General features: G+C 37.4%; 1 protein-coding gene across 1 annotated transcript in view; it reads right to left on the bottom strand.

Moving 5' to 3' along the window:
• Window positions 1-13,732, bottom strand: part of RAD51C (RAD51 paralog C) — a 36,736-nt gene that overhangs the window by 16,831 nt on the left and 6,173 nt on the right. The window contains exon 5 of the mRNA XM_019415618.2: window positions 4,747-4,878. Coding sequence (XP_019271163.1) covers window positions 4,747-4,878 — 132 coding nt within the window. The remainder of the gene's footprint in view (window positions 1-4,746; window positions 4,879-13,732) is intronic.

Raw genomic sequence — 13,732 nt, 5'->3', positions numbered from 1 at the left:
ATACAACACCCAGTGCTCATCCCAAAAGGTGCCCTCCTCAATACCCATCACCCACCCTCCCCTCCCTCCCACCCCCCCATCAACCCTCAGTTTGTTCTCAGTTTTTAAGAGTCTCTTATGCTTTGGCTTAATCCCACTCTAACCTCTTTTTTTTTTTCCTTCCCCTCCCCCATGGGTTTCTGTTAAGTTTCTCAGGATCCACATAAGAGTGAAAACATATGGTATCTGTGTCTTTCTCTGTATGGCTTATTTCACTTAGCATCACACTCTCCAGTTCCATCCACATTGCTACAAAGGGCCATATTTCATTCTTTCTCATTGCCCTGTAGTACTCCATTGTGTATATAAATCACAATTTCTTTATCCATTCATCAGTTGATGGACATTTAGGCTCTTTCCATAGAGTATGCAACTCTTGATACAGGGGTTGTGAGTCTGAGCCCCACTTTTAAAAAAAATCTTAGGGGCGCATGGGTGGCTCAATCGGTTAAGTGGCCGATTATAGCTCAGGTCATGATCTCACTGTTCGTGAGTTCAAGCCCCATGTAGGGATCTGTGCTGACAGCTCAGAGCCTGGAGCCTGTTTCAGATTCTGTGTCTCCCTCTCTCTCTGCTCCTCCCTCACTCATGCTCTGTCTCTCTCTCAAAAATAAACAAACATTAAAAACTAAATTTTAAAAAACGTTAAAAAATAAAAAAAATATGTCCATATACATATATAGAGAAAGGGTAAGTTTGGAAAAATATGTATACCAAACTCAACAATAATCATCTCTGGGTAATAGATAATTTACTTACTTTCTACTTAGAAAGTTTAAAACTTCTTTTATAGAAAACATATATAACTTAAAATTGTGAAATGTAGGGGTGCCTGGGGGGCTCAATCAGTTACGCATTCGACTCTTGATCTTGGCTCAGGTCATGATCTTGTGGTTTGTCAGTTTGAGGCCCGCGTCAGGCTCCATGCTGACAATGCACAGCCTGCTTGGTATTCCCTCTCTCCCTCTCTCTCTGCCCTTCCCCTGCTCATGCTCTTGCTCTCTCGCTCTCAAAAATAAAAATAAACTTAAAAAAAATTGTGAAATATATTAAAAAAATTTTTTTTAATGTTTTTGAGAGAGAGAGAGAGAGAGAGAGAGAGAGCAAGCACACACAAGGAAAGAGAGGGGCAGAAAGAGAGACAGAGGATCCGAGGTGGGCTCTGCGCTAATGTGGGGCTCAAACTCACCAACTGCAAGATCATGATTTTCAAACACATGAACTGCGAGATCATGACCTGGGCTGAAGTCGGACGCTCAACCAACTAAGCCACCCAGGTGCCCCTTAAATTTTTTTGTGATGTTTATTTTTGAGAGAGAGAGAGAGAAAGAGAGCGTACTCCTGCGAGAGTGAGGAAGGGGCAGAGAGAAAGGGACATGGAGAATCTGAAGCAGGCTCTGTACCATCAACACAAAGCCCGACTGGGGCTCAAACCCATGAACCTTGAGATCATGACCTGAGCCGAAGTCACTCAACCACCTGAGCCACCCAGGCGCCCAGTGAAATGTATTTATTGTCAAAGGTCACACATGATTCTATACATAGAAACTTGGAAATTAAAAATCAAGCAAAGAAGAATTTATAAAGTAAGAGGGGAAAGTATGTCCTCAGCCCTACAAAATCCTACTTCTAGAAGTAGTCATTATGACCATTTTGATCCTTTCAGATCTTTTTGTCCATGTAAATATAAATGCACATATATAATTTTTATTTTTCTCAAAAGTGGGATCACATAAAATATATTATAATGTGACTTGAATGTTTTCACTTAATCATATATCTGGATATATCTTGTTCTGTGCTAGTATGTCTACATTTACATTACTCTACTACATTACATTATATATTTACATTACTCTTCTTAAGCACTGTGTAGTATTCCACTGTTTAGATTAGTTATTTAATCAGAAAATCAAAAATATTTCTGTTAAAAAAACAAAAATAAAAAACCCTAAGGAACTATGCAACCCAATAGTCTTGAGTGCCCCCTACTGCGCGCTCTTCACTGATATTAACAGAATGCTAAATTACAAATTAATGACAATAATTCAAACACAGGACACTATGCTTTTTGGTATATGGCAAAATAAATAAATAAATAAAAACTCCAAAAAAAAAAGATGTTTTGAAATGATTTCATCAAGGAGTTCTTTATCTACTTGCATCATGGATATGTGCTAAAGACTCTCTAATTAGGGTAAATACAAAAAAATTAAGCAGTTTACTCTTTTCCCATCTCCCTCCTGGACAAGTGTGTATATTTGTGTGAGAAGGTGGCATGGGGTTGCAGAAGTGGAAAGTGATGGCAAATAGTCAAAAAAAAAAAAAGACTGTTACTCCTTTTTATGTCTTCACTTCTGAACTTATGTTTACGTCTAACCTCATATTTGAAATCTAGAAGAGTTAGCTCCATCTCCAATCATCCAGGTTATTCACACTACGTAAATTTTCTATCGGTCTGGGTCTGTGATTATACAACACGTACTAATAAAAAGGCCCAGAGTAAAAGAAAACTGGGGATGTTAAAAGAGCTTACCTGAAAAACATCAAGCATATTTATTTAAAAATATTTTTTTTAGGGGTGCCTGGGTGGCTTGGTCAGTTAAATGTCCAACTGCGGGCTCAGGTCATGATCTCACAGTTTGTGAGCTCAAGCCCCACGTCAGGCTCTGTGCTGACAGCCCGGAGCCTGGAGCCTGCTTCAGATTCTGTGTCTCCCTCTCTCAGCCCCTCCCCCACTCACGCTCTGTCTCTCAAAAAAACATTTTTTTATATGTTTATTTTTTTGAGAGAGAGAGAGAAGACAGGGGAGGAGGGGGGGTGGGGAACAGAGGATTCAAAGAGGGCTCTGCACTGACAGCAGCAAGCCTGATGCAGGGCTCGAACTCATGAACCATGAGATTCTGACCTGAACTGAAGTTGGACATTCAACTGACTCAGCCACTCAGCTGCCTCCCAAAAAATCAAGTATATTTAGACAAGAAAAACCCAAGATTGCAATTACCAAAGGTAGTATTTCTTTATCAAACAAGTCCATTTTAAAACATGGCATCTTCAAGACAGTACGGTACTGGCACAAAAACAGGCACTCAGATCAATGGAACAGAATAGAGAACCCAGAAATTGACCCACAAATGTATGGCCAACTAATCTTTGACAAAGCAGGAAAGAATATCCAATGGAATAAAGATAGTATCTTCAGCAAGCGGTGCTGGGAAAACTGGACAGCGACATGCAGAAAAATGAACCTGGAACACTTTCTTACACAATACACAAAAATAAACTGAAAATGGGTGAAAGATCTAAATGTAAGATAGGAAGCCATCAAAATCCTAGAGGAGAAGGCAGGCAAAAACCTTTTGACCTCAGCTGCAGCAACTTTACTCAACACGTCTCTGGAGGCAAGGGACACAAAAGCAAAAATGAACTCTTGGGACCTCATCAAAATAAAAAGCTTCTGCACAGCGAAGGAAACAATCAGCAAAACTAAAAGGGAATCGATGGAGTGGGAGAAGATATTTGCAAATGACATATCAGATAAAGGGTTAGTATCCAAAATCTAAAAGAACTTATCAAACTCAACACCCAAAAAACAAATAATCCAGTGATGAAATGGGCAAAAGACATGAATACACACTTCTCCAAAGATGACATCCAGATGGCCAACCAACACATGAAAAAATGCTCCACATCACTCATCATCAGGGGAATACAAATCAAAACCACAATGAGATACCACCTCACACCTGTCAGAATGGCTAACATTAACCACTCAGGCAACAACAGATGTTGGCAAGGATGTGGAGAAAAAGGATCTCTTTTGCATTGTTGGTAGCAATGCAAGCTGGTGCAGCCACTCTGGAAAACAGTATGGAGGTTCCTCAAAAAACTACAAATAGAACTACCCTATGGACCCAGCAATTGCACTACTAGGCATTTATCCATGGGATACAGGTGTGGTGTTTTGAAGGGTAATATGCACCCCCATGTTTATAGCAGCACTATCGACAATAACCAAAGTATGGAAAGAGCCCAAATGTCCATCGACGGATGAATGGATAAAGAAGATGTGGTATATATATACAATGGATTATTACTCAGCAAACAAAAAGAATGAAAGCTTGCCATTTGCAACTACAGGGATGGAACTGGAGGGTATTATGTTAAGTGAAATTAGTTAGAGAAAGACAAATATATGACTTCACTCATATAAGGACTTTAAGAGACAAAACAGATGAACACAAGGGAAGGGAAGCAAAAATAATATAAAAACAGGGAGGGGGACAAAACCATAAGAGACTCTTAAATATGGAGAACAAACAGAGGGTTACTGGAGGGATTGTGGGGGGGTGGGTGGGCTAAATGGGTAAGGGGCATTAAGGGGTCTATTCCTGAAATCATCATAGCACTATATGCTAACTAACTTGGATGTAAATTTAAAAAATAAAACAAATAAAAATAAATAAATAAATAATAAATAAATAAAAATAAAATACAGCATCTTGATTATGCTTATTATTCTCTAGGAAAACTGATAGAAACATTTATGTCTAGAATTAATTTTTTCCAGAAATCAAACCAAAACTACATTCAAAACTGTGTCTGCATTATTTGCTTTTAGTCAAATTCTATTTTGCTATTTCTAGACATTACTATGTTATACAATCTTGACTTCATTATAAAGTTCTCTTGACTAATAATACTTACAGCTAATCTGTGGTTATTTGCAAGGCTGATCATTTGCTGGGCTAGACCATTTAGTAATCGACTACGAAGGGAGAGGTCATCTAGGTCATGACGAAAAGGAAAAGCAATACCATCCACTATCACTAATCGAACCTAAATGTGGAAGAGATAAGGATATTAAGTTTGGTGTTAAAATTTTAAAAATGACATCCAAAAAGCATAGTTCATTGCAGGAAAAAAATCCTTCTATTTCTATTTTTAATTCTCCAAAAGCTTTATTTTGGAGAATTATAAATCTATTCACCCAATGCTTTCTGCATTAATCATCGAAAGTTAAAATGTACTCTGGTATGATAATTTATCAACTTGGGGCACCTGGGCAGCTCAGTCAGTTAAGTATCCAACTGGATTTTAGCTCAGGTCATAATCTCATGGTTTGCAAGTCTGAGCCCCACACTGAGCGTGGAGCCTGCTTAAGATTGAGTTCAGAGTCCTGGGTCTCACTGCCCCTACCCCATGCTCATGCTCTCATGTGCATGCTCTCTCTCTTTCAAAAATAAATATACTTTAAAAGCAAAAGATAATTTATCAACTTAAAAAGGTAATTCAACAAAAGAAAAAGAAGTAATTTTCTTATACTTTGCCACTATAACACAATCGTTACAGAGGCATTTTACACTGATAAAAAGCACTTCTAAAGTCTTAGTAAAACAAATTCTTCGATTCAATGTCATTTTACCTTCAAGATTTTTTGGTTAAAAAAAATCATCAAATATTAAATTATTATACCTTCTTCAAAACCTAATTCTTAGCATACTTTCTCCCCTTAATTTTAAATATACTATAAGGCAATTAATCATTACAGAATCTGTTATAATATAGAATTCAGCATGAGACAGGTTTGTGTTGAAGTTCTAATCAAGAAGGTTCACTTATAGATGATAAATATTTTCATCATGACAGTTACAATATAGTCCAAGATCTAAAATCCAAGAACAAACAGAATTTGCGAACTAATCCAAATATAAACAAGTTTTAAAAACCTGTAAGATTATATATTTTTCTATCTAATGAGGATTACACTAACGAAGAGAATTTGATAAAGCCATGTGTAAGGAAGCCATTTTTATATTTTATTTAGAGTATTCATTCTTTCAGCAAATATTTATTGATGCCTACTATATGTTAGTCACTGTTCTAGGCAGTGGGGAACAAGAGACAAGGTCCCTGTTCTCTTGGAGTTTATGGTCTAGTGGAGTAAAGGACAATTAACATGCAAGCAAATACATGAATAATTTCTGATAATACTAGGAGTTATAAAGAAACTACACTGGGTGAAATGATGATGAATAAGTAGGTGATAAAGTAGAGGGAGGTTAACTCAGACCAGATGTGAGAGAAGGCATCAATGAAACAGGAGGCAACAGAACTGAGTCCTGGATAAGAACCTCCAGGAGGGAAAGACAGCCCACATATAAAGACATACACACATACCTTTGTGTATGGTGACAGATGGTAACTAGACATATTGTGGGGATTATTTCATAATGTGTAAAAATACCAAAATACTATAATGTACACCTGTAACTAACAGGATATTTTACATTAATTATACTTCAATTTAAAAAATATGGCTTTGTTGTTTCACTTTCATCACACTTGTTAACATAAGCAAAAATATCAATCAGCATTCACGTTAAAATAGTACTTGTTCACCATGAGGTTAGCAACTTCTTTTGAACTGGATAGCAATCAAATGCTAATTGGTAGTGTGATTTTGCCAAACAATTCCATAGGTTAGATAAGGATACATAAGTTTAGCAAAATTAAAATAACGAAAAACCTCATATGTTGGTGGTAAGAATGTAAAATGGTTCAGCAACTATGAAGAAACAGTTCGGTGGTTCCTCAAAAAATTAAACACAGTATTACCACATGACCCAGCAATTTCATTTCTAGGTATATGCCCCAAAAAACTGAAAACTGGTACCAAAAAAAAAAAAGGATGTATATACATGTTCATAGCAGCACAATTTACAATAATCAAAAGGTAGAAACTGCCCAAACAGATAAAAGGATAAACAGATTGTGGTGTATACATACAACAGAATATTACTCCACCATGAAAAGGAATGAAGTACAGATACATGCTACAAAGCAGATGAACTTTGAACCTATTATGCTAAGTGAAAAAGCCAGACCAAAAAGATCATGTATCTTATGATTCCATTTTATATGCAATATCCAAAATAGGTAAATCGATAGAGACAGAATACAGATTGGTGGTTGCCAGGGTCTTTGCAGGGGGAGAGGAAAGGGAGCAACTCTTTAATGAGTTTCCTTTGAGGGTAATAAAAATGTTTTGGAACTAGATACAAGTAGTGGTTGACAACATTGTGAATGTCCTAACTGCACTGAATTGTTCACTTTTATTATTTTTATTTATTTATTTTTAGAAAGAGAGAAAGAGCAGGGGAGAGAGGCAGGAGAGAAAGAGAATCCCAAGCAGGCTCCATGCTCAGCATGGAGCCCAATGCGAGGTTCGATCACACAACTCTGGGATCATGACCTGAAGCCAAAATCAAGAGTTGGATGCTCAACCAACTGAGCCACCCAGGTGCCCCTGAATTGTTCACTTTTAAATGGTGAATTTTATTATGTGAAATTAATCTCCATAAAAAAATCAAATCAATGAAAGCTTTCTGTAAGACTTAGTTGGCTACAGATTTACAATAAAGAGTACCATTTGGGGGAACCTGCCTGGCTGAGTTGGAAGAGCATGCAACTCCTGATCTCCAGATTATGAGTTTGAGCCCCCCACTGGGTGTAGAGATTACTTAAATAAATAAAACTAAAAAAAAAAAAAAAAAAAAGAGTATTCTACATTTTATTATTATTTATAAATGGTGTACTATACATCCTTTATATCAGCAACTTTATAATAAACATGTATGCATATATGTGCATACATTTTCTTTCCTGGAAAGCCAGTCACTAAACATTTACCAGCATACCAATGGAGAGGTAAAAATGAGATTTTACACACACACACACACACACACACACACACACGCATGTTTGTGTGTATTTATTCATTTACTCATTCATTCATTGGTTCTCAAAGGCCAGAAAGTGATAGGATAACATATACAAATTGCTGAAAGAAAAAATACTGCCAACCAAGAACTGTGAATTTGGCGAAAGTATTCTTCAAAAATGAAGCAGAAATTAAGATATTCCCAGATAAACAGAATTCATTGCTAGATCTATTCTACAAGAAATACTATACAGAGTCCTTCTGGCTGAAAATGAAAGAACACCAGACAGAAACTCAAATCCATATAGAAATAATATAAAAAAATAATTATAACTCTATGTTGACAGGCACACAATGTATAAAGAAGCAATTTGTGACAATGACAACATAAACGGGGGGTAAATGAAGCTATACAGCAGCAAGATTTTTATATACTGTTGCAACTAATCTGGCACTAATTTAAACTAGACTGCTATGAATTAGGATGTTAATTATAATCCCCAGAGCAACTAAGAAAATAACTAAAAAATACATGATAAAAAAATGAGAAGGGAATCAACATGGTACACTGGAAAATATCTAACAAAAAAGAAGACAGTAATGGAGAATTTGAGAAATAAAATAGAAATGTTCCTCAACTCACAATGGGGTTACATCCCAATAAACCTATACCAAGTTGAAAATACTGTTAAGCCAAAAATGCATTTAATACACTTAACTTGCTGAACATCATAGCTTAGTCTAGCCTACCTTAAATGTGCTCAGAACACTTATATTAGCCTACAGTTGGCCAAAATTATCTAACACAAAGCTTATTTTACAGTAAAGCACTGAATATCTCATAATTTACTGAATACTATATTGAAATTGAAAAACAGAATGGTAATATGGGTACAGAATGGTTGTAAGCGTATTGGTTGTTTACCCTTGTGATTGCATGCTGACTGAAAACTGTGGCTCACTGCCACTATCCAGCAACACAAGAGGGTATTGGACAAAGTATCACCAGCCCAGAAAAGATCAAAATTTGATGTAGTTTTTACTGAATGTGTACCACTTCTGTACCATTGTAAAAGAAAAAAAATTTTAAGTTGAACCACCCTAAGTCAGAGACTTAGGCACAGATTGGCAGATGGATTTTTAAAAAATGATCTAACTACAGACTTTCTACAAAAGACTCACTTTAGATTCAAAAATACATATAAGTTAAAAGTGGAAGGATAGAAAAAGATATTGCCTGCAAACAGTAACCAAAAGAGAGCTGTAGCAGCTATACTAATATCAGACAAAAGAGACTTCAAGAGAAAACTTGTTACAAGAGACAAAGAAGAATAATGATAAATAATAATTTACATAAAATAATTGTATAATAATAAAAGAGTCAATTCATCAAGAAGATATAGCAATTATATACTGTGATGGCAACTGCAGAACCCTCTCCTCAGCTGCTCCCCAGCATCCTGACTCGCCTACCACCTGCCTGCTTACCAATAAAGACAAACTGACCTTTTTTAAAGAAAGAAACAATCATCAATACATATACACAATAGGGCTAACAACAGAACCTTAAAATATCTAAAGCAAAAACTGACAAAATTAAAGAAAGAAATGAGACAATTCTACAATAACAATTGGAGATTTCAACACCCTACATTCAGTGATGGAGAGAACTGGACAAAAGATAAACAAGGAAAGAAAAAACCTAACAACACTAGAAGCCAACTAAAATGAACATATAAATATATATACAACGTTCCATTCAAGCAGCAGAATGAATACACATTCTTCGAAAATGCACATGGAACATTCTCCTGGATAGACCTGGATGTTGGGTCACAAAATAAGTGTCAATAAATATAAAAGATGAATCACATAAAGTTACCTTCTCTAACCAGAATGGAATGGAATTAGAAACCAGCATCAGGGGTGCCTGGGTGGCTCAGTCAACTAGTGCCTGACTTCGGCTCAAGTCATGATCTCACAGCTCATTGGGTTCAAGCCCCACATCGGGCTCTGTGCTGACAGCTCAGAGCCTGGAGCCTGCTTCTGAGTCTGTGTGTGTGTGTGTGTGTGTGTGTGTGTGTGTGTGTGCGCGCGCGCGCCTCTCCCCCGCTCATGCTCTGTCTCCCTCTCTCTCAAAAATAAATAAACATTAAAAAACAATTAAAAAAAAAAAGAAACCAACATCAGAAAGAAATTTGGAAAATTCACAGATATGTGGAAATTAAACAACACACTCTTTTTTTTTTTAAGTAATCTCTACGGGCGCCTGGGTGGCTCAGTCAGTTAAGCATCCAACTCTTGATTTCAGCTCAGGTCATGATCTCACATTTGCCAGGTGGAGCCCTGCATTGGACTCTGTGCTGACAGTGCAGAGCCTGCTTGAGATTTTTGTTCTCCCTCTCTCTCTGCTTCTCTACCACTTGCGTGTGCGCTCGCTCTCTCTCTCAAAATAAATAAAAATGAAAAATAAATAAGTAATCTCTACATCCAACATGGGGCTCAAACTCATGACCCCAAGGTTAAAAGTCACATGCTCCACCAACTGAGCCTGCCAGGGGCCCCTATTTCCCCTTTTTGTATCTTCTATTACATGTTGCATGGCATTAACTGGTCTGATGTATATTTATAGATCAACCTGTATTTCAGGCATGCTACCCTCAAATTTGGCACCTTGGCATACTGAATATCTTAAGTTGAAGTTTGAGAAAATGACAGAAGCAGGAAGGTCACTTTGACCTCCTACTCTCTCCCTTGTTCCCTGAAAGGAGATAAATCTCCTGTATGAAAGGTATCAGAAGAAAAGGAGATGTCCTTATCACCAGAGACAGGGTATTTAGGGCTGAGAAGGCATATAAACAAACCTTGTTAAACTAATTTTTTTAATGTTTATTTCATTTCTGAGAGAGAGAGAGAGAGAGAGAGAGAGAGAACGTGAGTGGGGGAAGGGTATGTGGGGGGAACAGAGGATCTGAAGGGGGCTCTGCACCGACAACGGTGAGCCTGATGTGGGACTCAAACTCATGAACCTTGAGATCATGACCTGAGCTGAAGTCAGATGCTCAACAGACTGAACCACCCAGGTGCCCCTGTTAAACTAATTCTTATTTTCAAAATTATTTCTTCACAAATTACCACCTCTAGCCCAAATCCCTTCATCAATTCTTCACATATTTACATGTTTTTGCCTAAAAGGTATAAAAGTTTATTGTTCTGGTCATTTCTTTGGGTTGTCTTGTAGAAGGCTGCCATGTACACATAAAAATTCAGTAAAATTTGTGTGCTTTTCTCCTGTTATGCTGCCTTTGTCGTTTTTTTTCAGATCCATCCATGGACTTTCAGAGGGTTGAAGAAAACTTCTTCCTCCCCTACTTAGAGAAGTAAATTTTCATGATCATCGATTTGGCAATAGATTCTTATACATGACACCAAAAACCTAACAACAACTAATAAATAATTGGACTTCACCAAAATTTAACACTTTTGTGTATCAAAGAGCACTATCAAGGGACACCTGGGTGGCTCAGTCAGTTGAGTGTCCGACTCTTGATTTCTCTCTGGTCACAATCTCAAGGTATGCAGGACTGAGCCCTGTGTCAGGCTCCGTGCTGACAGTGTGGAGTCTGCTTGGGATTCTCTCTCTCCCTCTCTCTCTCTGCCACCCCTTGCCCCTGCCGTCTCTCTCCCTCAAAAAAATAAAAATAAACTTAAAAAAAAAAAAGGCACTATCAAGAAAGTGAAAAGAAAATTCACAGAATGGAGAAAGGATATTTACAGGAAAGATAAACGGGCCCTTAGAAGAATAGGCAGGAAATCTAATAGATTATGAAAATGTCTCTTTTGGTGGAAGTTCCACATGAACTGAGAAGAACATGTATTCTGCTGTTGTTGAAGTAGTCTACGGATATCCACTATATTCAATTGACTGATGGTGTTACTGAGTTCATCTATGTCCTTACTGGTTTTCCGTCCATTTCTAGGAGGTGCTGAAGTCTCCAAATATAATAGTGAAGTCATCTATTTCTCCTTGCACTTCTATCAGTTTTTGCCTCATGTAGTTTGGTGTTCTGTTGTCAGACACATACATGTTAGAAACTGTTATGTCTTTCTGGGGAACTGACCATTTTATCATTATGTAATGTCCCTCTGTATCCCTGATAACTTTCCTTGGTTTGACGTCTGTTCTCTAAATACAGCTACTCTTGCTTTCTTTTGATTAGTGTTGGCATGATAGATCTTTCTCTGATCATTTACTTTTAATCTACAAGTATCTTTATATCTAAAATGTTTTTTTTAAGATTTTATTTTTTTTAAGTAATCTCTACACCCAACATGGGGCTCAAACGCACAACCCCAAGATCAAAAGTCACAAGCTCCAGTGACTGAGCCAGCAAGGCAATCCTAAAGTGGGTTTCTTGTAGTCAACATATAGTTCAGTCTTGTTTTTTTGATCCACTGGTACAACCTTTTTAAAGGGCAATTTGTGTAAAAAAAAAAAAAAAAAATTATTCTGGGGCACCAGAAAATAAAATGTCGGACTTGATCTCAGCTCAGGTCTTTTTTTTAAATTTTTTTTTTTCAACGTTTTTTATTTATTTTTGGGACAGAGAGAGACAGAGCATGAACGGGGGAGGGTCAGAGAGAGAGGGAGACACAGAATCTGAAACAGGCTCCAGGCTCCGAGCCATCAGCCCAGAGCCTGACGCGGGGCTCGAACTCACAGACTGCGAGATCGTGACCTGGCTGAAGTCGGACGCTTAACCGACTGCGCCACCCAGGCGCCCCTCAGCTCAGGTCTTGATTCAAGCCCCACGTTAGGCTCCATGCTGGGTGTGGAGTCTTCTTAAGAATAAAAAAAAAATTTTTTTAACCAAAAAAGTTATTCTGACGCTTGTTAAAACAGTAATGAAGAATTTATTCAAGAAGATATCAACAGGGTGACGACTGGGTGGCTCGATCAGTTAAGTATCTGACTCTTGGTTTCAGCTCAGGTCATGATCTCATGGTCTTGAGATCGAGCCCTGCTCTGAGTTGGCAGTGTGAAGCCTACTTAGGATTCTTTCTCTCCCCCCTGTCTGCCCCTCCCCCCACTTGTGCTCTCTCTCGAAATAAACATTTAAAATTTTTGAAAAATTTAGCAATAGGGGTTTTGCAACAGGAGAGAGAGACTGGGTTTAAACCCAAATACAACAAGGACAAGTGGGGATTTATAGCCAAGGAACAGGGTGAGTGTCAAAAAATGGAAAATTACTAAGAGGAGACATCAGGGGTAGGATTCTTGTTAAAGTGACCTAACACAATTCTTGCTACAGGCAGACCAAAGACATATACATCAAAAGTGGGGAATGAGGAACTTGAGATACCAAGGTTGATCAGGTATGAAGGGTAGGAGAGTCTAATTTACAGGATTCTTTATTATTGTACCCCTATATTCACAGCAGGATTATTCACAGTAATGAACTGGATTAGTCAGGCCTAAGACAAGATGTGGATGAAGTTCAAGGCCTATTGAAAAAGAAGGCACAGAGGAGGCTGACTAAAGTTTGGTCAAAGAGAATCTTTCTCATGCGTAATATTTATCAAAATTAAATATGCATATACTCTTTAATGTAATTCTAATACTTAGAATTTATCCTATAAACATACTTACAAATGTACCCCAAGATGGTATGTGTAAGGATTATCTCCAAACAATTATTAATAATAGCATCTAAAAGATCACCAATAATAGGATTGGTTAAATAAATTAAGGTAATTTTTCCCCAATTTTTTTTATATAGTAAAATACAAATATTCGTCTTGTAAAACTGAAACTCTATACCCATTAAACAATAACTGCCCATTCTCCTCTTCCCCCTAGGCCCTAATAACTACCATTCTACTTTATGTCTCCATGAGTTTGACTACTCTTGACACCACATATAAGTAGAATACAGCATATCTTTTTTTTTTTGTGACTGGCTTATTTCA

Source organism: Panthera pardus, unplaced genomic scaffold (genome assembly GCF_024362965.1).
Source record: "Panthera pardus isolate Hobbes unplaced genomic scaffold, ASM2436296v1 HiC_scaffold_3, whole genome shotgun sequence".
Lineage (NCBI taxonomy): Eukaryota > Metazoa > Chordata > Mammalia > Carnivora > Felidae > Panthera > Panthera pardus.
This window is presented reverse-complemented; position numbering and strand designations above follow the sequence as displayed.